The sequence below is a fragment of the Colobus angolensis genome, unplaced genomic scaffold (genome assembly GCF_000951035.1).
Source record: "Colobus angolensis palliatus isolate OR3802 unplaced genomic scaffold, Cang.pa_1.0 Scaffold174, whole genome shotgun sequence".
Classification (NCBI taxonomy): domain Eukaryota; kingdom Metazoa; phylum Chordata; class Mammalia; order Primates; family Cercopithecidae; genus Colobus; species Colobus angolensis.
The window spans coordinates 6,700,434-6,728,189 of NW_012114866.1; the positions used below are offsets into that span (position 1 = coordinate 6,700,434).

General features: G+C 39.6%; 1 protein-coding gene across 9 annotated transcripts in view; it reads left to right on the forward strand.

Annotated features, from left to right (window-relative positions):
- The window catches only part of DLG2 (discs, large homolog 2 (Drosophila)), a 2,293,993-nt gene that overhangs the window by 2,218,482 nt on the left and 47,755 nt on the right, over nucleotides 1-27,756 (forward strand). For all 9 annotated transcript variants that reach the window (XM_011938528.1, XM_011938530.1, XM_011938531.1 and 6 more), the window contains one exon: nucleotides 850-925. In XM_011938528.1, the coding sequence (XP_011793918.1) occupies nucleotides 850-925 (76 nt within the window). The remainder of the gene's footprint in view (nucleotides 1-849; nucleotides 926-27,756) is intronic.

Genomic DNA, 27,756 nt, shown 5'->3' on the forward strand with positions numbered 1-27,756 from the left:
AAAAATCCCCCTGAAATTTCTGTACTGACAAACTCTTTCTAATCCTTCAGATAAATTGACATTTCCTCCAAAAAGCCCACCCTAATGCTTTCTAGTCTTCCTTTGCACCCTCCCAGTGAGATATGTGCTCCCACATTGATATCAGCCATCTTGTTCTACAGCATTTTCTGTGTTTGTTTACACCACTGTTCTTGCCAAAAGAACATTGCTAAGAATTCATTGTAGTCATGCTTTTAGAATATTTTTTCTTTGTTCCCCAACTCCTTGCTTGATGCATGGTAGGCAGTGATTAAGTGTTTAATGAATAAATGAAGTAGCAGGAAAACAATGAATCTGCAGATATGACAGAAGGACATTGGGGAAAAGGAAAGTTCAAGATTATATATAACATGTTTGGTTAAAAATTGAAGCTAAATACACTAATGTTCTTAAGGGGAAGAGAAGGAAAAACAAAGAAGAAAAGGGGAGGAGAGAAAAGGAGAGGGGAGGAAACGCTTGTTTAGTCTCCAGTATAGGTGTTCATCTTTGTGGACTGAGATTTCTTGAAACAGATTTTGATTTAATTATTTAAGCATTTAAATAACAAATATTATTTTTTCTACCTCTCTGTTGCTTACAAATACCATGACATGATTCTCAGTATATGTATTGGAGTAATTTCAAGGGATGTGTTAGAAACTTAGAGACTTTGTACCAAGATTTTTTATATGGAACAAAGGAAGAGAAATATTTTAGAACACATTTTATTTGAGCTGCAAGGATTGGAGGAAAAATGTTCTTCACTTAATAAGGAACTTAGTTATAAATGCCTTGTCATGTGACAGACTCTTTATTCTCAATTTGCTTTAGGGTGGAAAGAAAGGAACGTGCCCGATTGAAGACAGTGAAGTTTAATGCCAAACCTGGAGTGATTGATTCGAAAGGGGTAGGTACAAAATGATGGAAACATCAAGTTCTCTCAGTTGCCATGGATTTAACTATAATTAACACATTTAGGCTTTCAGTAGCAAACAAATTATGAAGCTACCAGACAGTAGAGCACTGTTATAAGTATATTGCTGAAGTTAATAATATCATTTCTGATGAAATGGATTTATGATACAGATATTTAAACACTGGGAGTAAAGCTGCAAGTGGTTAGCAGAAGCAATGTGTTGATGAAGGTGATGTAATGACTACAATGAAGAAGAACAAGATAGTTTAGGTGGTTTTTGTTTCTTTAAGTTTTTTCCTTTTAAATTAATGTGCTAAAAGGATGGATTTTATAAAAAGTATCTGCTCATCAGAAAATATATCTAGTCTGATTCACATTATGGAGCTAAGACAGTAGTCATAGAAACATGGATTATCTAATGAATACATGGATTGTTGTGACAGACATAGAAGAGAATTAATAACTAAAATTTAGCCATCAAAATTAGAATATTTAATCACATATACATATGTACATCTTTTTAAAATAATAGCTTTGTAAGATAAAATTTGCATACAATGTAATTCACCCACTTAAAAAATACAATCCAGTGGTTTTTAGTGTATTTAGAATTATGCAACCATCACCACAATCAATTTTAGACCATTTCATCACTCCATAAAGAAAACCTATAGGCATTGACAGTCACCTCCCATTTCCCCATCCTCCCACCCCAACCCACCCCAACATAGGCAACCACTAATCTACTTTTTGACCCTATGGAGTTTCCTATCCTGACTATTTTATATCAGTGAAATTATACACCATGTGGTCTTTTGTGGCTTTTTTTTTTTTTTTTTACTTACATTATGTTTTCAAGATGCATTTGTGTTGTAGAATGTGTAAGTACTTCATTTCTTCTTATTGCCAAATAATATTCCATTGTATGGATATGCCACATTTAATCTGTTCATTTATCAGTTGATAGATATTTCAATTGTTTCCAATTTGTAGTTGTTATGGATAATGCTGCTATGAAAATTTGTGTACAAACTTTTCTGTGACATGTTTTTATTTCCATTGGCTATATGCCTAGGAGTGAGATTGTTGGGTCATATAGTAACTCTATGCTTAACATTTTGAGGAACTGACAGGCTGTTTCCCAAAGTGGTTGCACCATTTTACATTTCCACAACAATGTATGAGGGTCTCAATTTCTCCACGTCCTTGTTATTATATGTCTTTCTGGTTACAGCCATCTTAGTTGGTATGAAGTGTTATCTCATTGGGGTTTTGATTTCGTTTCCTTAATGACTGCTGATATTGAGCATATTTTCATGTGCTTATTGGCTATTTGTATATATTATTTGGAGAAATGTTTATTGAGATCCTTTGCCCATTTTTAAATTGGGTTGTCTTGTTATTGTTGAGTTGTAGAAGTTCTTTATATAGTTGGGTTATTAATCCTTAATGAGATACATGCTTTACAACATTTTCTCCCACTCTATGGGTTGTCTTTTCATTTTCTTGATAGTGTTCTTAGTACACAAAAGGATCTAATTTTGGTGAAGTCCAATGTGTGTATTTTTTCTTTTGTTATGTTTGCTTTTGGTGTCATATCTAAGAAACCATTGCCTAATGAAAGTCATAAAGATTTATATCATATTTTCTTCAATGAGTTTTATAATTTTAGCTCTTACATTTAGGTGTTTGATCCATATTGAGTTAGTATTTGTACGTTGTATGAGTTAGGGTTCTGATTTCATTCTTTTGCATATGAATTGTCTTCTTAATTTCATTTTTGGATTCTTCATTGCAAATGTACAGAAATATGATTATTTATATATATATCAATCTTATATCCTGCAACCTTGCTAAAGCCACAGTTTTTTAGTGAATTCCTCAGGGTTTTCTATATACAACATATACGTGCAAAAAGAGAGAGCTTTCCTTCAAATATGGATGCCTTTTTTCCTTGCTTAATTGCACCATCTAGAACCTTCAGTATAATGTTAGAAATGGCAAGAGCAGACATTTTTGTCTTGTTCCTGACATTAACAGAACTGCATTCGGTCTTTCACCATGAATTATGATGTTAGCTGTGGCTTGTACACCTTTTTAAATCGATTCTTTGAAGAGATGATACTAGTGTCTTATTGCTGTGTTGTAAAATAACTTTCCCCATCTTCTCTCTTCCTATTCTCTTTTTCTTCATATCCTTTTCTTTGCCTTTCTATCCTAACAATTGTAGCTTGTGAATATCATACAGAATCACAAATTATGGTCAATTGCTGTCACCATGAAAAACAAGAAAAAGAAAAGCTATCATTTCTCAGGGATTTTGAGGCCCGAATTATAGCACTGCCCTTTCTATTTCTAAGTAGAAGAATCATAAGGGAGCCCAGTCATTGACATAACAATTTACCCTTCCATAAAATATTCAAGTGAAATGAAAATTTATTGAAACATAGGATGTCATTATAAATAGAAGTGAGGGTATGTGACATCATGACATAAAGTCCTTTCAAACAAATACTACTTGTATACAAGAGGTAGAATTTTTTTCCATGATTCCTGGTGAGAAATTAAGGATAGACCTCCTATTTGTTTGAGATAGATAGATGATAGAAAGATAGATAGATAGATAGATAGATAGATAGATAGATAGATAGATAATAGATAGATAGATAGATAGATAGATAGATAGATAGATAGATAGATAGATAGATAGATAGATAGATAGATAGATAGATGATAGATAGATAGAGTTGGATGCATGTGAGAGGATTTTTATTGAATACTTACCATGTGCCAGAAACAGGACTAGAACTTTAGAAAGACACAAAGTCTAACATAGGCCCTTTTCCCCAAGAGCTCCTAACATCAGTGAGAGGCCAGATGTCTTTTCAATAAGGCTGAAACGTATATGATGTGCTTTTTAATCATACATGTTAAACACCATTAGGTATTTGCCAAAGAATAGATTGTAAATTATTAGAACTTGGCTATTGAAAGAAAGGAGTAATCATCTGGGAAGGGAAGCCCTGAATGGAAAATCAGGAGGGTCAATAACCTGGGTTCTGGTTTCAGCTCACTACTAAGTCACTATTGTTCTTTGGCCCTTATTACCAAAATAAAACCTTTAAACTACGTCGGGGATGTCAAACAAGTTTCATCTCCTAAGTACACTAATGGATTGATAGTTTATATCTAGAGTATTGTTTTGAAAAAGGATTCTGAGGCCATATATGATCTTAGAAGGAAAAAAGAGTGCCATGATTGAATCATCTCTAGCACAACATTGGAAATTATTCTCTATTTGCAGTTGCTGGATTCGATGATTTTTTAGGGTGTCTTACATTAGTAACTCTCCATGAGATTTACTCATGCACTAATGGGTAATAAATCAAAGTTTTCCAAATCCCTATGAGAAAATACATCAATAAAAAGACTTGTCCAGAAGTAGAAAGCAAAAGACCACTAACACGAGATAAAATGCACTGAGGAAAGGAGAGAACAACTATGTGGAGAGTTGGGAAAGCTCGGTCAGGAGATGCCACTCACTTTGAATTAAAGGCAAGGACTACAGTAATAAGTCATTGATGCAGAAGCCTCATTCTCTGGGACCTTGGGATAAATTCAGCATAAAGTGAGGAGGAAAATTGTCTGGAATGAGAAGGATAATAGGATGTTTTAAATAACCTTATCATTAGCTGGCATTTTCAGAGCATTGTGAAATGTCCTGAGGAGCCCAGAGTGAAAGCCAAGGTTACTCCCCTGGAGGAGCTTAGATTAAATTAGTGTCTGTGAAAGCAGGCTGCTTATTAGTACTATGTACACAAGCTATAAGAATTTAAATTAATAGTCACAGGAATGACCAGAGAGCACTTTATAGATGAACTTGGACTTTAATGTGACTGTCAGTGCTTAAGTTACTTTTCCAGAACTCTTCATTGATTGCAATAACATTGAATGCTGCAAAACACCAGGCACTATGCTAGGTATCTTCTATTGTGGCAAAAAAAAAAATATATATATATATATATATATATATGATCACACATATATATATGATCACATATATATATGATCATATATATATGATCACATATATATATATGATCATATATATATATGTGATCCTTCATCGCAACAGGCTGAAAAAGAGAAATATAAGCAGCCAAGCAATGATAATACAGCATCACTAATGTTTTCCATAAATTTAGGGAATCAACAGTCTTTATTTTAAAAATCAGGAGGCTGAGCCTCAGGAAGATTAACTAGCTTGCCTAAGATCACACAGTTAGTAGGTGCAAGCATCAGGTTGAGATCATTTTGACAACAGAAGCCTGCTCTTTCCATTACTCCACACTATACCTGATCTTCTTGAAGCCAGAGGAAGTACAGCATTACAAATATGCCTTAGGCAAAAGAGAAGGCTTCAAAGAGGCAATATTTGAATGAGATCTTAGATTTTCAGTAGGAGTTTGCCACATACATAGGAAAAAGCATGAACATGATAGTGGAAATTGCAGACATGTTAGAATAGGGTTAAGCAAGTCAAGGACAGCAGTGTGCAAAGGTTGTGATGGGAGTTGTAGCAAATAAGGTTGACAAACAAGGTCAGAAAGGCCAGAAAGCTTGTATGGAAGGCCTGGCTATGAGGTTAGAAGCTTACTGGATTTTGAAAGTATACATGAAGAATCTGAGGTTCTTCATTTGAAAGTGCTTATCTGCTACAAATGAAATACCCAGGATTTCTATCCACTCTGTGTGCCTTTTATTAGATCCAAGTCTATGTCTACACATGCAAAGAAAAGTGGGCTATTGTGTCAGTAGCCTAGATAAATCCAACCTATGCAGACCCCTAAACTTCAAACAGCCATCTATTTGGATAGGTCTCCCTAAGACCCATCTCAATGCCCCAGACAGCAATGCAATCAAGCTCCCCTGGGAATGTCTATTAAGTTCCTAATGAGTCTCCAGTCAAACCAGCCTCTGGTGAAAACTTAAGCATCCCTTAATTTCTTTTATTGTCCTTCTACCTTTTTTTTAAATCAATTTCATCATTAACCAGCCATTCTGTTACATATTGAGAGGTTTAGGAAATTGCATAACCTTCAGAATCAAGCTGTTCTGCATTGAAAAATCAATGACTATTTAGCAATTTATGCAAAACTTCTTTTTTAAGTATATAAAAAAGGAAATATATGTAAGAGAGAGTATGAGAGAGTTACCAGTATCCTTACTATATGTCAGCAACGTGCAATGTGTAAGTGTCCCTTTTACACTGTAAACCCTTTCTAAAGTAAGGTATGGTATAAATAAATAAATAGTCCTATTTATCCTTGGACTGGGACAGAACAGAGATGATAGTTGTTATTCGAAGTAATATGAGTACCTGTTATAAAAACCCAGACAGTTTATATACACCTCTCTTTTTAAAAAAAAAAATTTGAGACAAGGTCTCTCTCTGTTGCCCAGGCTGGTCTCAAACTCTTGGGCTCAAGCAATCCTCCTGCATTGGCCTCCCAAAGTGCTAGAATCCCACAATGCCCAGCATACATACATCTCTTAATCACCATAAGACTTCAAAGGAAATCATTTATTTCCTCTTTATAGACTTAAAGAAACTGAGGCTTAGAGAGGTGAAGAAATCTGAATACATGTCTGACTGATTCCAAAGTTCACAATCTGTTTACTATAGCATGCTTTCTTTTTTATTGACATTATGTAACACTTGTGCAATTTAAGAAAAATAAAGAAGTAAATTGAATTGGGTTTAGCTTTGTCAAAACCTAACTTGGGCATAAACTTAAATCCTGAGGAGAAGCTGGTTTTCCTAGACGATGCACATCTTTCTGAAGGAGAACATTCTAAAGTGAGCTCAGAGCTATACATTTTCTCACTGTGGCCTGCTAAAATAAAATGAGGGAACAAGTCTTGGTAAATGAGTTCATTCATTTATTTAATAAACTTTTATTAGATCCAATACAAGGCAGCTTGGTAAGTAATGTGGAGGTGTAAAGATGAATAAATCATGGTCACTGACCTGACAGAGCAGGTCTTCTGGGGGAGAGAATGAGTGTCTACAGGGAGGAAGTGATTAATACCAAAGGAGATGGGCAGAAAACATGTTTTCAGTGCAGAAAAGGAGATTCCAGCTTGAATTAGGGGGTGCTGAAGGATTAGGAAAATAGGGACTGGGGTTAGAAGTAAGATATAGAATAAGTATGAAATAAAACATGGTTCACTTTCATTACAAGGAACAATTTGTGAAGGAGAATGAAAGGACTCAGAACTGGAAAGTTAGACTCAAGTCAGTTCTGATGCCTAAAATTTTCCAGGAAACTTATACTTTATCCTGTAAGCAATAAACAATTTTAAGGGTTGTGACCAATCAGACCAGGTGATTTTCTCTGGGCTAATGCCCTGAAGGTACCTATATCATTGCCTACACATGCTGCATTATGAGGTGCTTTTAGGCAAAGATCTGAACCTGCTCACCTTTGTGCCCCAGCACCTAGCACGATGTCTACCTGAAACATACTAGCTACTCAATGCATTCTTCTTAGAGCAAAGGGAATGGAATGTTCAGAAATGGGTTTCTGAGAGATCAGTCTGGGAGCTGTGGGAAGGAAAGGTTGGAGGAGAGAGAGAGACTGACAGTAGGAGATGTTTGAGAAAGCTATTACAGTGTTCTGGGTGTAAGATTCTGAAAACCTGAACTCAAAACAGTGGCAACAGGAAAGCAAAACAGGAAACCATTTCTAAAGAGATCAGAGAGGACTATCATCCTTGGACGTTTGTCCCGATTGTTCCTAGTAATATTCTATTTCCTTTTCCAAAGCCTTACACTCCCTTTAAGAGGAGATGTTAATTATGAGAGAGGGGATGGGGCAGAAGCTACAGTGATAGGTTGATAACAAACTCCCAAAATCAAACTGCAGCTGGCATTGAGAAATCTCATTTCTATTTCTTAGATTCTTAGAACTTTCCATATGACCACTGACTTCATTTACAAATGAAGAAACTGAGACTCATTTCTCTGGGACACACAGAGAGCTGGTAGCAGAACCTGCTATTGTGTCACTTATCAAAAAATCAATATGACAGTCAATATTTTGGTAGCAAGATGAGAATTATATTTGCTTCGCCAGAGTGAGTTATGGGGATTGATTTTGTCACGGCTTCAAAGTGACATTTTGACAAAAGAAATGTCATTACTGCCCTCAAAAGAAAGCTCTTTAATGGAGCCGGTCTTGGAATGGCCAGAGCCAGGCAAAGATCTTAAATGTCCAGACATGACCTAGAGACCCACTGAGGAGAGGTGGAAGGAGAGCCACATTGCTGCACTCCAGGGGGTATGAGGAAGGCAGGCTTTGCCCTCAAGGTGAATAAACTCAGAAGAGGCTGCTCTTTGATGTCTTTGTTATTAATTTTCTTATTTGGAGCCTTCTAACACCTTCCTCACTGGTCTTCCTGGCTCACCTTTCCTCTCGGATTCTTTCCCTATACTGCATGCAGTGTGATTTTAACCAGTCTTATATTTTTATATATAAAGAACAAAGATGGGCATATGTCCAGGGAATTTTGCAGCTTCAATAGCCCAACGTGGGGACACTTTCTAACTTGTTATGTTTTCTTTTGAATGTGATAATCACATCTATCCAAACCTTGAGTTGCACTGAAAACCACCTGAGCCAGCACACGGATAATTGTCTGATCAAGATGTGCTAGTGGCTTTTCTGCAAATGGTTCTCAGAGGAAACCCCAGTCAAGTCTTCATGTCTGAGATATGTTAAGGTGTGTCCTATGTAAACCCTGAAAGCTGATGGAACTGAAGGAACATTTTGGGATGAAAAAGTTCATATTATTTTATGTATTCCTCATAGTCTATTTATTTGTCTCAAGTTGCTGATGGGGAAACTGCTATTCTGTGGAAGGGTATGGAGAGTAAACTATATTCCTTATGTATTTTTGTGTACATGCGTTTCTGCCACTTGGGTTCAAAAAGCACTGCCATTGAAACTGTCAAGTTAATCTGCAACCTTATATACAAAATGTATTCTAATTTATAATTGAAAAATCTGTTCACTGTACATACACACATATACATACTCATGTTTATAATATATTTTAGTTTCTAAAAGAGATATCATTCAAAATGAGCCTTAAAGAATCAGTAAAATCTAATCAGGTGTAAAACGATGAAAAGAGTGTTGTTGGCAGAAATCAGGAAACAGCCCAGTGTTCTCAGGGAAGCCAAGGAAGCTTAATATTACTTAAGTGCAAAGCATAAGTACAGAGCTTCAAGTGTCCAGAGATAACGCAGAGAAGTTAGAAACCAGGTCATGAAGGTCCTCCATCTTGAGGGCAGTGAAAAGCCTTGGGAGGAATTTAGTAGAGGTTAGATTAGAGTTTAGCAGATCACTTTGCTGCAGTGTGAAATAAATTTCCAGAGGGAGGCAGCCTCAGAGGGCAGGGGTCCATTTCAATAATTCAGATAAGACATGGAAAACACCTGACCCAGGACCACAGAGTAGCTGTGGAGAGAAGAAACCAGAAAATTTTCAGCAGGAAAAAAAAAAAAAAGTATATCCTGCAGCATCTACATTAGAATAAGCTGAGGTGCTTATTAAAAATGGAGATGACCAGGCTCAACACCTGTCCTGCAGGATCAGAATCTCTGGGGATGGGGGCAGGAAAGCTGCATTTTAACAAGCTCCCCAGAGATTTTGTTAGGCATGCTACTAATTTGAGATACACAGGCACAGTGGAAAAGTTTGGAATCAGACACAAGAACTAACTCCTATCAATTATCATAACTTATCTAAGCCTAATCTATAAAAATAGAAATTATATTAAAAGATACAATATATGTAAAGTAATAAGAAATATTCATCTATCTTTTGCCCACCCCTATCCACAAGCACATACTTCTTAAACTCTCACCCTTATAAGGCTAGAATGAGCAACTTCCTAACAGTACTCTTTTCTTTAGATTCCAAATCTCCTTTTGCACAGAGGAAGAAGGCAGAGTTGCCAAAACTGCCCTTCGTGCATTTGCATAAGGTGTTTTTGACCTTGTGCTTGTTTAGTTGGGGAGAGAAGTTACCACTGGCTGACTCTAATGGGCAGGAAGACGGAGCTTGGCAGCAGGACTGATTTCTCAACCCCTTCCCCTGCCCCTGACATTGGCTGCAAATCCAGATGGTTTCTGAGTTCTCTGCTATCTTGTGTAGCTACCTATAGAAGTTTCTGGAAGAACACACTTGATCAGTGTTTATTGCTTTGGAGAATCATTGCATCTCATTTAGGATACCAGTTACTCTGAACATCTGCAGATTTGTTATTTTCTACATATTATTTTTATAACCATTGCTCATTTGCTCCTAACGGTAATCCTGTGAAGTAAATATGATAAATATGCCCATTTTGCAGATAAGAAAACTAAAGTTTTGAAAGGATAGATAAATTACCCAAGCTCCTACAGCTGGTAAGTGGCAGAGCTGGGCCCTGCATGACATATTGTTATTGTGCAAACAAATCAAAATAATTCATTCTTTAGAGGACTTTTACATATGAACTAATTCCAGATGTTATTAGCATAGCTAATTCTATCCATTCAAGTAGTGATGGTAAGACTAAAGTAATATAAATAGGAATTGTATAATATGTGGTTATGTAATATAAATAACAAGTATAGTTTTATCAGATGAGAACACTGAGCTTTTGTTAAATCTTCTTTTCATCATTAATTCAAGGTAAGTATTATTCAGAAAATTTAGCTCAACCCATTTCTACTTTGGGAATTATTAAAGAATAAATTCTGATTCACTATAGGACTTCCTTTCATCTGACTCTATAGTAATAGGCCTGCGGTCATACCTTTGAACTTTCAGGTTTCACTTTGCAAAAGTTTTTAACTATCTCAAAGCTAAAACATCAATGCTAAAAGATAAAGATGCAGAAGTGAATGTCCAGTCATCTGACTTCCTCACTATGGTAATTATAGCCAGACTCTTAGCAAGTAAAAGTAGTATATCTTGCCTCTTAACTATACACTGTGTTTACATGTGAGTAAAAAGGTTTTATTTAAAAAATAATAGCTCATGTAATGTCTGAAAAGAGTTTCAGCAACAGCTTCCAATATGTTCTTAATATTTATAAAAATACCTAATTACCTTACCTTTTGATTAAAAAAGGGGGGAGCTCTAAAATCAGACTATCCTATTCTTAACTTTTCTGACTATATGACCTGGAGCAAATAGCTTCTCTTTCTGAAATGTGATTTTTCAACTATAATAATAAACTCTGGAGAATAGATAGCAAGTTCCTTGAAGGCCAGGACTATTGACTTATGTAGGGACTAAAATAGTTCATGGTACTCAACCAATAAGTATTGAATTAAATAATGTGAGAATAAAGAATGTGGTATATTAGGAGAAAAGTCATGTAAATTAGAAGGTGCAGCTCACTTTTTTTCTTTTTTTTTTTTTTTTTTGCTATAGCTTGTGAATGCAGAACCAAATATTTATTGTTGCCTTTAGAGGAAGGTTCTCTTGATCTGAGTGTTACTTTTATTTCAATAAATAGGTTTTGAGTTTTCTGTATGCACTGGATACTGCTCTGGCCACTGGGTAGAGACATAGATGAATAAGACCCCACCTCTGCCATCCCAAGACTTTCTTTTTGGTACACACCACACACATACATATACACACAGCTATAGCATAAGGCAAAAAAATTTAGCAAAACATGAATGAGTCTTAAGGGGTATTCAAATAGGAGGAAGAACCTACTCCATGTGAGAGCAATTAAGAAAGGGTTCCAAGTAAAGGTAGCATTTTAGCTAAGTCTCTCAGGAGTAAGTGCACTTTAACACTTAGAAAACAGCAGGAGCAAAAGTAAACGAATAGAGAGGGTATCTGGTGAGACCAGCGAGTATTCCATTCAATGGGTGCACACAGTGGGGCAGCGATAAGGTTGTAAACATAGTTTGAGGCCCATTAACAGAGAGCATTAAGTATTCCTTTAAAATTTTTGAAGAGGCTGTTCTTTGGGTCCTGGGGAGCGCGTCAAGGTTATTGGATGGAGGAGTGACAGGCTCTGTTTGTGAATAAAGAGGTTGACTCTTGCTGGGAGGATGAATGGTGGGGACTTGGGAGTGACTGGAGTAGGGAGACACCTAGGGGAGGACGTTGGGATGACTCAGGGGAGAAATCATAGAGGCTACATCCTAGGAATTGAAGGGAGCCCACAGATGGCAATGGCATGTAGGGGAGACTGTTAAAAATGTCACTCATGAACATGTGGGGGACCCTGAACAGAATGAGTTACCAGTTGGTAGAGAAGAGATAAAAGCAAATGGTGCAAAGTAACTGCCCACTAGGAGGGTGGTGGAAAGGAGAATAAACTTGGCAGAGCCCAGACTAGAAATTAAAATTGTATGTATGCTTTCAGATCTATCCTCTAGCAGGCATCTCCCCAACACCTCACCCCAATACATTTGCCTTACCTGGCAAATCAAGTCTGTAGCATTAAGTAACTGCTATGTGTTATCAGAAATCAATGGCAGTTTCTGCATGATACTGAAATAACCACCAAATTAAACTGAAAACCAACCCAGGTCAGAATAAATAAAATTGTCACTAAAATAAACTTCTTAAAATTGAAACTAATTTTAGATTGATTGCTAGGTTAAAACCAGAAAACTGGCTCTGATAAATCCACTTCTCCCCAAGGACTAAAATTCTTTGTGGATACTGGAAAATAAGTCCTTGTATTTGCAGAGCACTTTTGTACCTTATCCATTTGGTAAATAAAAAGGCAGGGTCAGAGGAAATAAGTGACCTCTTTGCAGTCACACAGCCAGACACTGTTCTTTGGAGGCCCATGAATATTTATTTAGTGTACAGTTTCGTTTAATTTGTGAAGGTTTACAAGACATCTTTCATGTCCAGCACTGTACTAGGGCCTGGGGGAAAACAAGGACACCTGAGCCTTTGCCCTTGCTCTTGGCAAACATTAAATGGTCTGGAAAAGATTTGGATTTCCTTTGAAGTTGGCACTCTCGATACATGATCTGTTCTTCTTAGGCAGTCAACAGACTTAGTACTGCCATCCCAGCTATGCCACTGGCCATGTCATCTGAGACAGACCAATTACTCCTCTGTAAAGTGGGACATGTAAGAGGGGTAAACTTACCTCATTAAGAGGCGAGCTACACCAGAGTCATAGCATGAAGGCTATTGAGTCAAATCAAAATTGTACCTCTCAAGAAAAACATCCATGTGTAGCCCACTCTAGCTAGCTAGCTAGCTAGCTATCTACCTACCTGTCTATCTAACTACCTACCTACCTACCTACCTACCTATCTATCCTCCTACCTACCTAGCTAGCTATCTTTCTATCTATGACAACACAGTAAGCACCACGAATCTGCCACCTAATGTGAAAGCATGAAACAATGAAAGGTATATCATGACTAAGGATTATGGTTTGTCCCTTTCTGTGCACTTGAAGTCCCTGTAAGAGAAAAAGAGAAAAATAATTTCCATGACTCCAGGGCTATTGGTATACCTAGACAACAATGGGGAAGCTATGAGAAACATCTTTTATATGTTAGTAGTGATCACTGTAATGCAGTTTCCATTCATTCACAGAGTTCTGAGAAATTTGAGTGACACAACTACAAAGTGAGAACTTTTCCAATGGCTGTCTCAAATTTATTACAAGCACTTGTCAGTATAAGTGAAAGCCTATCTCACTTGAAAAGAAGTAAAAAGTTTGCAGATATGCCATTTGCCTTTTATGTTTTGACAACTTCATGAACATTTGTAAAGATTTTACTAACACTTCCTGTTTGAGCACTCTTGATGTGGTAGTTTTTCCTGGAAGACCCCAAGAAGCCACCATTTCGCTCTGTAATTGACTTGTGCTCACCTGCCCAAAGAATTAATACCATAATGAATTTGGGGCATGAGGTCAATGTGAATGACAAACCTGGTCACTCCTTATTCATGGAGAAGGATTCTGTGAACACCTCCCAAGTCTGCTGGCTCTAGGTGAAGTGGAGTCTAAGCCCAAATGACAGTCAGAAAAAGACACATATGAATCTACGATTGCTAATGAATGGAATGATTGCTTTATTGCAGGTAAAAGCTCCCCATGACCCAGCTCATCCCATGAGCTGCCTGAACTTTTGTGTTTATCCCCTTCTCAGTAATAGGCAAAGCTCACATTTGGCAAATAAAGAATTGACTTTGATTAGTATTTTTTAAATGTGATAATAATACAACTGATGTTTTTTGAAGATTACATATAAGCCAGGTGTTTTTGCTAAATATAAGGATTTTTCTCATTAAATCTTCACAAGAATCCCATGAGGTGAAGAACATAGGGTCCCCTTTTAAAGAAAATAATATTTCTGGGCACCCCTGCCCCCAAGTGTTGACTAAATCTTTTTATAATGATGTTACCTAAATACATAAAAAACCCAAAATTAGGGGCAATACCTTATAGTTCTTATATCATCTATCGTGTTCAAATAAATTTACAAATTAAACACCATATATGTAACATTGGTATATTGTAGCAACAAAATTCAAAATTACAGCGTTAGTGTGATTAGTGATACTTATTAAAACTAAATCTTCTTCCACAACGTAATCATGGTTGTGGTTGCTGTGTGGAAATTTTGGAGTTGCACCTGCTGAGTGCTAGGGAAGACTCAGTTCTCTCACTGCTGTTTCTCTACAGTACACCCCACTGCAGAACCACTGCAAAGGCCCCTTCTGGGTCTTACTCTATACCATTTACCCAGCCCCTAGAACTGAGACTGGCACCTTGGAGTCATTAAATGAATAATTATGAACCTCAGTTATACTACAGACATCCTCTGTGGCTGCTCTCTCTGCACTGTGTTTAAGTTCCTGACCCCACACTTGAGGAGTTGTCTTGCCTTGTTGCACAGTGCTCAGCTGTACTCTCTTGGAACTGTCAGCAGATAGCTGCCTGGAGCGGCCCCTCAGTCTAGCCCCCTCCCACATTGAATTTGCTATTTTAAATCTATGAGCTGAGAAACCCCAGGAACAAGCTTCTTTTTTTTATTTATCTTTAATTCTCATTTTTACCATTTTTAATTTCATCTCACATCATAGTAAGTACAAATATACACACACACACACACATATATGTATGTCTAAGACTTTGACAGGTAGATTTTGTCAACTATGCAGCTCTGCTTCTTTGGGATTTATAATTCAGATACTTAAAGTTGCTGGTTAAATGATTGAAGAATGGTTTCTGAACTGCACATGTGATTTCTATAGAAAAATTTGTATTACTCATTTATTGCTTATTTCTTGAACAGGAGTAGATATTTAGAATTACTGTATGTAACCAAGGTGTTCCCCACACTCCAAGCCAGAACTGCCTCTCAAACGTCTTTCCCACCATTTCTCTGAGCTCCAGCCCTCCCCATATCCTACTCTTCATCAGTGCAGCTTCTCACCGTTGCTCAGTCACACAGGATTGGGGGAGAGAAGAGGGCAGAAGGGGTGGCTTTGCACCTTCCCATTGGGCAGGCCTTTCCTCTGCCTGAACTGTGCTTTGCTAGTTCTCTACCTGACAAGCTCCTACTCATTCTTTAATTCCCAGCTAGAATGGTGCCTCTGAGCTGTCTCCAGCTGCCCCAGCCAGCTTCCCCTGACTCCCTCCATGGTGCCCTCACAACCTGTTGTACAAATTTCCATCATAGCAATTATTGCACACTGTGAGCTCTTCCCTTTGTGTTACCTATGCTTACTATAGCCATGTGACTGCATAAGGGACACACGTAGGGAAATAAGACTCAGCCACACATCCCATTCAACAAGAGGCAGCATAAGAAATGGTAAGTTTTTAAGCCAGGTGCAGTGGCTCTTGCCTGTAGTCCCAGCTACTTGGGAGGCTGAGGTGAGAGAATTGCTTGAGCCTAGGAGTTTGAGTCTAGCCTGGGCAACATAATGAGACCCTGGCTCTTTAAAAAAAAAAAAAAAAAGTGTACTTCTTTTACATTCCCTCTTCCCAGAGAGGGAAGCTTTTTCTAATTTATACAGGTACTTTTTGCTATTGGAGGGCTGAGTATAATATTTGACAAAAACAATCATTGCTTATCTAATAATAATAAAAATACTTATCATTTATTAAACATTTACCGTGCTAACCCCTTTCATGCCTGGTTCCATTTAACACTATAATAGCCTATGATGGAGGTAACAGCACCCCATTTCTCTGAAATCTTCACATAGTGGATACTGCTGTCAAATAAATTATCTTCTGCTAGGATGAGCTCCACTGACATGAGACTTGAGAATGAGCAGAGAGTAAAAATGTCATTTATTAGACACAATTTTCCAGGCACTGTGCTAAGCACTGCAAGTGCATTTACTCGTAAGTGGAATGCAATTGTTATGTGAATGGCATGTCCAATCAAGGTGCAAAAATTCCTCCCCAGGCAGAAGAAGCATTGAAGGAAAACAATAGCATGTTCTCTCTGGCTTTAAAGTGACAATTGGTTTACAGTAAGAGACTCATCCAGTGATTACTAGTGTCTAGTCAGAAATAAGAATGAACCTGCTGGGCTGTGAAGTCAGCGTGGATAGGAAAGAGTGTGTGTGTGTGTGTGTGTGTGTGTGTGTGTGTGTGTGTGTGTGTGTGTTTGAGCAAGTGAGAGGAAGACAGAGAGGGTTTTTTTTTTTTTTCTCAAAACGTAGCATTGGGGGTCAGTTTGAGGTGTTTATTTCCTTGAAGTATGTTTATGTATCTTCATGGCGTCTATCTCTAAAATCTTAGAGGAAGTTAAATCCCAGCCAAGTGGGGATATATACTTTTATCAACTAATATTCCAAGTTTAGCAAGCAATGTTTGATTTTTCTCTTCCAAAAAAAATGGATGATTCAGAAACCTTTGAGCCATTCACATGCTCTCACATTATAAATGTGATTCACTCCTCTGACTGGCCCTGCTTGTCACAGAAAACACAATCCACTTGTATTGAGCATCTGAAAGGTACCTCAGGGAAATGTTTAGATGGGAGGCACAGTGAGGGCTATACCGAAGAGCCTGAGACACAAAACAAGGGGCCTGTGTTCTCATCCCACCCCTCCACTCTCCTGCTGCATGACCAAACTCCCTAGTGAGAGTCCTAATCCTCGTGATGCATCCTGCTGAAATGAGGCTAGGAGTCTCAGCTGTAATGGATTTGCCTCTATTTGCAAGTTCTCCCTCTTTTCATTGAAGCAGGAAGTGACAATTATTCAATCAGTCACAACATTATAATGAATGCTGTTTATGATTGTACTTGATTTATTGGTTTGCCCTCAATCACTCCTCGGACATGAATGCTGCAAGTGACCTCTTATGCTCTGAGTCTGGAGTGACATCAGATGGTGGGGGGTAAAGAGCACACTGTCAGCTCCTGAAACTGAGTCATCAGCCAAGAGGGTAAAGCTGAATACCTCTCCTATTTGAAGGAGGGAGTCGGGGAAGAAATGAGGGGAAGTAGAAAGAAAGAACATCTTCCTAGTGTAGAATCTGAATGCTGTAAAGGATGATGAGGGTCATCTCACTTAACTCCCTGATGGACAGAGGAGGAAGCTGATGTTCAGGGAGCAAAAGTGACTTTCCTAAGCTCACATAGATAAGGAGGACCCAGGCCAGGGCCAGGAATCTTGCCTGTGATTTGCACCATATTTATAGCTTAAATATTTGCCTATTGGCCTTCACTAGACATTAAGCCCCATAAGCAAAGTATCTTGTCTGTATTAGTTCACAGCTGTATTCCAGCCCCTAGTGTGAGCCTCCAAACTACACACTCAAGAAATAATTGATGAATGAAGAGATGCACCAAAACTTACGCCCAGATCTCACATCTCTCAGCCCTTTCAGCTTGCACTTTCTCCCAAGACATCTCTGATATGCCTTGTGAGTTTTTAACAGTATATTAAGGGAGAGTTGTATCAAAAGTAGAAACTGTTCCAAATAAATCTATTCAACCTGGATGTTCTTTGTCTATAACCCATTACTTACAACATACACTAACTCACAAGGTATATTTCTTGATTCAATCTTGAAATGTGAGCAAGGTTAATTTGACTTAGACAAAAGAAATGGCTTGAAAGATGGAGTACCGTAAGAGATGGGGTACCATAAGTCTGAGAGATGGAGTACTATGGAGTACCATGAGGAGTAGTCAAAAAGGAAAAAGCACTGTGAATTTTGCCTTCTGAAGTAGGCATGTAGCTACTGCATTTCTGAAAGTAACTTGTGGAGAGGAAGGAAAATATGCTCCATAGATGGAGAGATTTGGGTTCCAGTTAGGACTTTCCTGTTCTAGATTTGTGACCTTGAACAAGTTACCACTGAGCCTCATTACAAGTGGGGATGACAATGTGAAGTAGGCATTATTATTAAATTCACGATGCAGATGAAGAAAATGAATCCTAAAAAAGTTAAATAACTAGTCCAAGGTCAGATGGCCAGTGATTTGAATCAAACTTATTAGCAAGGACTCTCAAAAAGAAAATGTGTCTAATAGAGAAGCAGTGTACCTGGCCCTGTCTGACCCCAGGATTGGGCTCTTGTCCCTGCCTTGTGCACTTTCCTCACTTAACAAATGCCTGGGAGCATGTAATCACACTGGCCTCACCCTGTAACATCACATGACTATATTTGAACAAACTATATTATGAAATAGTCATTGAGCTCTCCCTTCCTGTCTGTAATAGGTCACAGCATCTGTTCCCCTACTAGAGACAACTAGCTATTAACCAATTCTTCCCTCAGCTAACATTGCTTAGGCAACTACTGTGTACTCAGCATCTGCTAAGCCCTGGAAGAATCCAAACTGAAAACAAAATAGTAGTGAAGTTTGGTCTTTGGAGTCCAAGACAGCTGAGTTTGAATCCCAGTTCTGCCATTTGCCAGCTGGGCAAAATTATGTTATCTCTCTAAGCCTCAGTTTTCTCATTTGTATTGTAGATTTATATAGAAAGAAGTATTTGTGTTGTGTTTGTATGTATACGTTTGCCTGTGTGTGTATATGTCATAGTATTGTAGGGAGGAGTCCATGAGATAATTAGTGCAAAAAGTTTAAGAAGGTATGTACTGACAATGGCACAGAAGAGAGCTCAGTAAGTATTAGTTGCTATTATTATTATTAACAATGTATATTCTGGCCGGGCACAGTGGCTCACGGTTGTAATCCCAGCACTTTGGGAGGCCAAGGCAGGTGGATCAGGAGATCGAGACCATCCTGGCTAACATGGTGAAACTCCGTATCTATCTACTTAAAAAAAGAAAATTAGGCTGGGCGTGGTGGTGGGCACCTGTAGTCCCAGCTACTCAGGAGGCTGAGGCAGAAGAATGGTGTGAACCCAGAAGGCAGAGTTTACAGTGAGCCTAGATCGCACCACTGCACTTCAGTCTGGGTGACAGAGTGAGACTTCATCTCAAAAAAAAAAAAAAAAAGAATGTATATTCTAACTGGGAAAAAGACACAATTTGTGTTACCAAAGAACAGTTGTGATGGTTAATACTGAGCGTCAACTTGATTGGATGGAAGCATACAAAGTATTGATCCTGGATGTGTCTGTGAGGATGTTACCAAAAGAGATTAGCATTTGAGTCAGTGGCCTGGGAAAGGCAGACCTAGCCTTAATCTGGGTGGATACCATTTAATCAATTGCCAGCATGGCTAATATATAAAGCAGGCAGAAAAATGTGAAAAGACTAGAGTGGCCTAGCCTCCCAGCCTACATCTTTCTCCCCTGCTGGATGCCTTCTGCCCTCGAACATTTGTCTCCATGTTCTTTAGTTTTGGGACTCGGATTGGCTGTCTTTGTTCCTCAGCTTGCAGATGGCCTTTTGTGGGACCTTGTGATCTTGTGAGTTAATACTTGATAAAGTTATATATATATAAAATATAAATAAAAATAATATCACATCCCTGGAGGGATTATAGAAATATATATATATAGGATATATACATATACACACACACACACACATATATCCTATTAGTTCTGTCCCTCTACAGAACCCTGACTAATACAGATTTTGGTACTAGGAGTGGTTTTAGAGGAGCAGAATATTAAGGATGGAGTTCTTTCATTGGTTTTGGACTTTCTGGAGTTGCTGCTTAGTATGGTTAGACCCAAAAATGCTAAGGACTCTACTTCTAGTAGTATGGAGAACGCTGATAGTCCTTGGCATGAACTGTTTAATAGTCCTTGGTATGAACTGTTTAGAGAGTTATGCAAAATAAATGCATTTGACATTCCTGATTCACCACTCGTGAGAGGCAAGGAGTTTAGAGACTCTATACATAATACCTTTGACCATATGTGGAGAACTAAGGAACATAATGAAGCGGGTTGGTTGCTCCTAAGTTCAGTAGATGAAGTGATGAAAGAAAAGGATGAAGTCAGGGATTCTAACTCCCAGCTTCAGAAGCAGATACTGAGCCTCAGATCTGCTAAGACTTCCCTGAGTGAGAGTCTTAAGAAACTGGAAGAAAGCTGAAATTGTGGAGAAACAGGCCCAAGCTCTTGCCATGCGAGTGGCTGACTTGCAATGAAAGATGCATGCACAGTCTCGCCAAGTGTCTATGGTTAAAGTGAGGGCATTGATTGGAAAACAATGGGACCCTGCAACTTACAATAGAAACATGTGAGAGAACCCTGATAAAGCTGAGGACACTAAATTTGTAAACTCTGATGAACCTTTTTTGCCAGAATAAACAACTTCCCCATCCCGAGTAGTGTCAATATCCCCTTCCGACCCATGCTGACATCAGCCTTTCTACTTTGTGTGAGGAGATAAACCCTGTGCTGCCTGAGGCAACTGTGATGGCCTCCCCTGAGGCAGTTGCCAGGCAAGATAATATTGATTCTCCTCAGGAGCCACCCCCAACAGCCCTGTTTGCTTGTAGACCCTATAACTAGACTAAACTTCTGGTGGGTCCCTAGAGGTGAGGTTGAGAGTGTGACCCATGAGGAGGTGCACTACACTCAAAAATCAATGCTTTGAGTATAAACATAAATCTGGAGAACAGGAATGGGAATGGATATTAAGGGTGTGAGATAATGGTGGAAGGAACATAGAGTTGGGTCAGGCTGAATTTATTGATTTGGGCCCACTAAGTAGGGACTCTGTATTTAATGTTGCAGCTCAGGGACTTAAAAAAGGCTCTAATAGTTTATTTGCTTGTTAGCTGAAATATGGATTAAAAGGTGGCCCACTGTGAGCGAGCTGGAAATGCCTGATCTCCCTTGGTTTAATGTAGGGGAAGGGATCCAAAGGCTTAGGGAGATTGGGATGGTGGAGTGGATTAGTCACTTTAGACCTATTCATCCAACCTGGGAGAGTCCAGAAGATATACTGTTGATTAATGACTTGTGAAATAGATTTGTGAGGGCAGCACCTACATCTTTGAAGAGCCCTGTAATCGCTCTTCTCTGTATGTCAGATCTAACAGTGGGAACCACAGTCACTCAACTATAAAATTTAAATACAATGGAAATAATTGGATCCCAAGGTGTCCGGGGCCAAGTGGCGGCACTCAGCTGTCAAAGACAGGTGGGCGCAGCTACCGTATGGACAGCAGAGGCAAAGCAGCAATCAGAATAGTCTGACTCATGTAGAGCTCTGTCATTGGCTAATTAATCACAGTGTTCCTAGAAATGAAATTGAGAGGAAACCTACTGCATTCTGACTTTATTTGTTTGTGTTTATGTATTTATTTATTGAGATGGAGTTTTGCTCTTGTTGCCCAGTCTGAAGTACAGTGGTACAATCTCAGCTCACTGCAACCTCTGCCTCCCACATTCAAGTGATTCTCCTTCCTCAGCCTCCTGAGTAGCTGGGATTACAGGCACCCACCACCACGCCTGACTAATTTTTTGTATTTTCACTAGAGATGGGGTTTCACCATGTTGGCCAGGCTGGCCAGGCTGGTCTCAAACTTCTGAACTCAGGTGATCCACCCGCCTCAGCCTCCCAAAGTGCTGGGATTACAGGCGTGAGCCACTGTGCCTGGCCCTCAATTTATATAAGCAGAAAATTTCTAGGTCGAATGGACAAAAGACTAATTTGAATTATAAAAACAGAGAATCATGGCCCCTTTATCAATTTCCAGACTTCAGCCAGTTGACAGACCCAGAACCCTTTGAATGAAGGGAAGGCTGGGTCCCCTTGAGGAAGGACCCCACTACACTACCCACAGTTTATTCAGTGAATCTTTCTCCTATCCTTCCCCAAGAAGATCTCCAGGCTTTTACCAGGGTAACCGTGCACTGGGGAAAGGAAAATGATCAGACATTTTGAGGACTACTGGACACTGACTCTGAGCTGACACTGATTCCAGGGCACCCAAAATGGCATTGTGATCCTCCAGTTAAAGTAGGGGCTTATGGAGGTCAGGTAATTAATGGAGTTTTAGCTCAGGTTCAGCTTACAGTGGGTGCAGTGGGTCCCTGGACTCATCCTGTGGTCATTTTCCCAGTGCCAAAATGCGTAATTGGCATAGACATACTTAGCAGCTGGCAGAATCCCTACATTGGCTCCCTGACTGGTAGGGTGAGGGCTATTATGGTGGGAATGCCAAATGGAAACCATTTGAGCTGCCTCTATGGAGAAAAATAGTAAATAAAAAACACATCGCATCCCTGGAGGGATTACGGAGATTAGTGCCACCATCAAGGACTTAAAAGGTGCGGGGATGGTGATTCCCACCACATCCCCATTTAACTCTTTTATTTGGCCTGTGCAGAATGGATGGATCTTGGAGATGTGTGGATGGATCTTGGAGAATGACAGTGGATTAAAATAAGTTTAACCAAATGGTGACTCCAATTGCAGCTGCTGTACCAGATGTGGTTTCATTGCTTGAGCAAATTAACACATCTCCTGGTACGTGGTATGCAGCCATTGACTTGGCAAATATCATCGTCTCCATTCCTTTCCATAAGGCCCACCAGAAGCAATTTGCCTTCAGCTGGAAAAGCCAGCAATATACCTTTACTATTCTACCTCAGGGGTATATCACCTCTTCGGCTCTGTGTCATATTCTGATTTGGAGAGGAGACCTTGGTTGCTTTTTTGCTTCTGTAAGATATCACACTGGTCCATTACATTGATGACATTATGCTGATTGGATCCAGTGAGCAAAAAGTAGCAAATACACTGGTCTTATTGGCGAGACATTTGCCTGCCAGAGGATGGGAAATAAATCTGACTAAAATTCAGGGGAACTTCTACTTCAGTAAAATTTCTAGGAGTCCCATGGTGGACCTATGAAGATATTCCTTCTAAGGTGAAGGATAAGTTACTGCATTTGGCCCCTCCTAAAACAGGGAAAGAGGCACAATGCCTAGTGAGCCTATTTGGATTTTGGAGGCAACACATTCCTCATTTGGGTGTGTTACTCTGGCTCATTTATTGGGTGATATGAAAGACTGCCAGTTTTGAGTGGGGTCCAGAATAGGAGAAGGCTTTGCAATAGGTCCAGGCTGCTGTGCAAGCTGCTCTATCACTTGGGCCATATGACCCAGAAGATCCAATGGTGCTTGAGGTGTCAGTGGCAAATAGGGATGCTGTTTGGAATCTTTGGCAGGCCCACATAGGTGAATCACAGTGGAGGCCTCTAGGATTTTGGAGCAAGGCCCTGCCATCTTCTGAAGATAACTACTCTCCTTTTGAGAGACAGTTCTTGGCCTGATACTGGGCTTTAGTAGAAACTGAACGTTTGACTGTGGGTCATCAAATCACCATGTGACCTGAACCTCCTATCATGAACTGGGTACTTCCTGACCCATCTAGCCATAAAGCAGGTCCTGCACAGCAGCATTCCATCAGCAAATGGAAGTGGTAGACACATGATTGGTCTCGAGTAGGTCCTGAAGGCACAGGTAAGTTACATGATCAAGTGCCTCAAATGTCCATGGTCTCCACTCCTGCCACCCTTCCTCCTTTCCCCAGCCTGCACTGATGGCTTCATGGGGAGTTCCCTATGATCAGTTGACAGAGGAAGAGAAGACTGGATCCTGGTTCACAGATTGTTCTGCATGATATCCAGGCACTATCCAAAAGTGGACAGCTGCAGCACTACAGCCCCTTTCTAGGACATCTTCCCAGTAGGCAGAACTTAGAAAAGTGCACCTGCTTGTGCACTTTGCATGGAAGCAGAAATGGTAAGATGTGAAATTATATACTGATGCATGGGCTGTAGCCAATTGTTTGGCTGGATGGTCAGGGACTTGGAAGAAACATGATTGGAAAATTGGTGACAAAGAAATCTGGAGAAGGGGTATGTGGATGGACCTCTCTGAGTGGTCAAAAACCATGAAGATATTTGTATCCCATGTGAGTGCTCACCAAAGGGTGACCTCAGCAGGGGAGGATTTTAATCTTCAAGTGGATAGGATGACCTACTCTGTGGACACCATTCAGCCTCTTTCCCCAGCCACCCCAGTGGGCCCATGAACAACGTGGCCATGGTGGCAGGGATGTAGGTTACGCATGGGCTCAGCAACATGGACTTCCACTTACCAGCACTGTCCTGGCTACAGCCACTGCTGAGTGCACAGTTTGCCAGCAGCAGAGACCAACACTGAGCCCTCAATATGGCACCATTCCTCGGGGTGATCAGCCAGCTACCTGGTGGCAGGTTGATTATATTGCACCTCTTCCATCACAGAAAGGGCAGAGGTTTGTCCTCACTGGAATACACACTTACTCCGGATGTGGGCTTGCCTATCCTGCACACAGTGCTTCTGCCAAAACTACCATCTGTGGATTCACAAAATGCGTTATCCACTGTCATTGTACACACTTTGGTACGCACACCCCACACAGCATTGCCGCTGACCAAGGCACTCACTTTGCAGCTAAAGAAGTGCAGCAGTGGGCTCATGCTCATGGGATTCACTGGTCTTACTATGTTCCCCATCATCCTGAAGCAAGTGGATTGATAGAATGGTGAAATGGCTTTGTAAGTCACAATTACAACTCCAACTGGGTGATAATACTTTACAGGGCTGGGGCAGAGTTCTCCAGAAGGCCCTGTATGCTCTGAATCAGCTTCCAATACATGATACTGTTTCTCCCATAGCCAGGATTCATGGGTCCAGGAATCAAGGGGTGGAAGTGGAAATGGCACCACTCACCATCACCCCTAGTGATCCACTAGCAAATTTTTGCTTCCTGTTCCCACAACATTACATTCTGCTGGCCTAGATAGTCTGCTGGCCTAGGTAGTCTTAGCTCCAGAGGGATGAACGCTGCCACCAGGAGACACAACAACATTTCCACTAAACAGGAAGTTAAGATTGCCACCTGAACACTTTGGGCCCCTCCCACTTTTAAGTCAACAGGCTAAAAAGGGAGTTACAGTGTTGGCTGGGGTGACTGACCCAGACTGTCAAGATGAAATCAGTCTACTACTCCATAATGGAGGTAAGGAAGAGTATGCATGGAATACAGGAGATTTATTAGGGTGTCTCTTAGTATTACTATGCCCTGTGACTAAGGTCAATGGGAAACTACAATAACCCAATACAGGAAGGGATAGCCCAGGCCCTTCAGGAATGAAGGTTTAGGTCACTCTACCAGGAGAAAAACCATGACCTGCTGAGGTGCTTGCTGAAGGCAAAGGGAATACTGAATGGGAAGTAGAAGATAGTCATCAATACCAGCTATGACCACATGACCAGCTGCAGAAACTAGGACTGTAATTGTCATAGGGATTTCCTCCTCCTTTTGTTAAAAACATGTTTGTACATGTATGCACTTGTACAAAAAAAAGTCTTCATTTTATTTCCTTTTTCCTTTATCATGTGACATAAGATTTATTGACTTCATATCAGCATAGAAGTATTGTTAACTTTAATAGTATTTGGGTTGGAGATTGGTGCATTTCCAGTTGTACAAAGGATAGTTAGGTGTAATTATGACCTTATTATTGTCTTTATTTGAAGATTATATATAATCTCAGGAGATGTGTATGGGTTCAAGTGGACAAGGGGTGGACTTGTGATGGTTAATACTGAGTGTCAACTTGATTGGATGGAAGGATGCAAACTATTGATCCTGGATGTATCTGTGAGGGTGTTGCCAAAGGAGATTAACATTTGAATCAGTGGGCTGAGAAAGGCAAACCCACCCTTAATCTAGGTGGGCACCATCTAATCAGCTGCCAGCATGGCTAGAATATAAAGCAGGTAGAAAAATGTGAAAAGACTAGACTGGCCTAGCCTCCCAGACCACATCCTTCTCCTATGCTGGATGCTTCCTACTCTTGAACATCGGACTCCATGTTCTTCAGTTTTGGGACTTAGACTGGCTGTCTTTGCTCCTCAGCTTGCAGATGGCCTATTGTGAGACCTTGTGATCTTGTGAGTTAATACTTAATAAACTCCCCTTTATATATATATCTATATATACGTGTGTGTGTGTGTGTGTACATATATATCCTATTAGTTCTATATATATATATGGGGGTGTGTGTGTATATATATATATATCCTATTAGTTCTGTCCCTCCAGAGAATTCTGACTAATACAACAGTCAAGAGCTCTGCTTAATTCCTTTTGCTGGCAGAATACTTCCCTATCTTGCTCCCTATTCTACTTGGTGAATAATGATCTATTCTTTAATATTAAGCTCACATGTCCCCCCTTGCTTGCCTATCCTCCCCTCCACAGCAGAACTTATTCTGCCTTCCTCATGCCCCTTCAGTACTTTGCATGCACTGTCACATTTCCTTAGTAACTTAGAAATCTAGAAATCTCTGTCATTGAATTATGAGGTTCTTTAGAGTTTATTGTAGTCCCAGTTCGTAGCACAGTGCCTGGGTTATTCATGTGTTCAAAATGTATTTGGTACATGAATAAATGGATGTAACTATCTGAGACAGAGGATCCTACAGTAATTAGGAAAGCCTTCTAACAAGAGAAAGTTCATGAGAAATGAGTAACTTCAGAAGTACTGGGGAGACAGCAATGGAAACAGGAAAAGATGGGATCCTGTAACTTTAAACTGATGTAATCAATGCATGGATCTCAGTGAGAGCAATTTCCTTACACAGGTAAGGGTAAATCAGCTTATAACTTTTGTGCCAGCCCCATGGAGTCACATAACCTTTAGGATAGGTATGTAAGACCAGCCAGTAAAGACTAGTCTGAGAGATTACCAGAAGAGGAGAGGAGCCCTTAGGGAAGCTACAGAAGAAGTGGCATTCCTGGGAAGGAAGAAATGAAATTGAGGAGGGACATGCTCCCTGCAAATGAACATATTACTTCATACCCATCAAAAGTATTCAGTGGTGTCATAGCCCTTGGAGATTGATCACTGAAATCTCATTGCTTGAACCACTTGAAAAAAATAAAGCAAGAGAGATTATATTTTAGAAATAAGGTATAAAATTTTATAGGAAGTAATTTGCCTGGAGAAGTTCTCAGCAATAGTTATTGTGGCTATCCACTGAGAGCAGAGTAGAATGCACACTTGGAATCTTTGCAAGCAATCACAGAAAAGGTAGTATCCTATAATAGATAAGGGCTCAACTCTGGAGCCAAACTGCTTGGGTGTGAATCTTGGCTCATGACTCCTAGTTATGTAAACCCTTGGGCAAGTGACTCAACCTTTCTCTAGCTCAGTTTCCTTATGTGTAAGTTGTGAACACTGTTTGTAGCCACTTAATAGGAGTTGATATGTGGAAAGCACTTAGAATGATTAATCAATGTGAAGCACTTATAAAAGTATCCGCTGTATAAGTAAGCATTTAACAAATGTTACT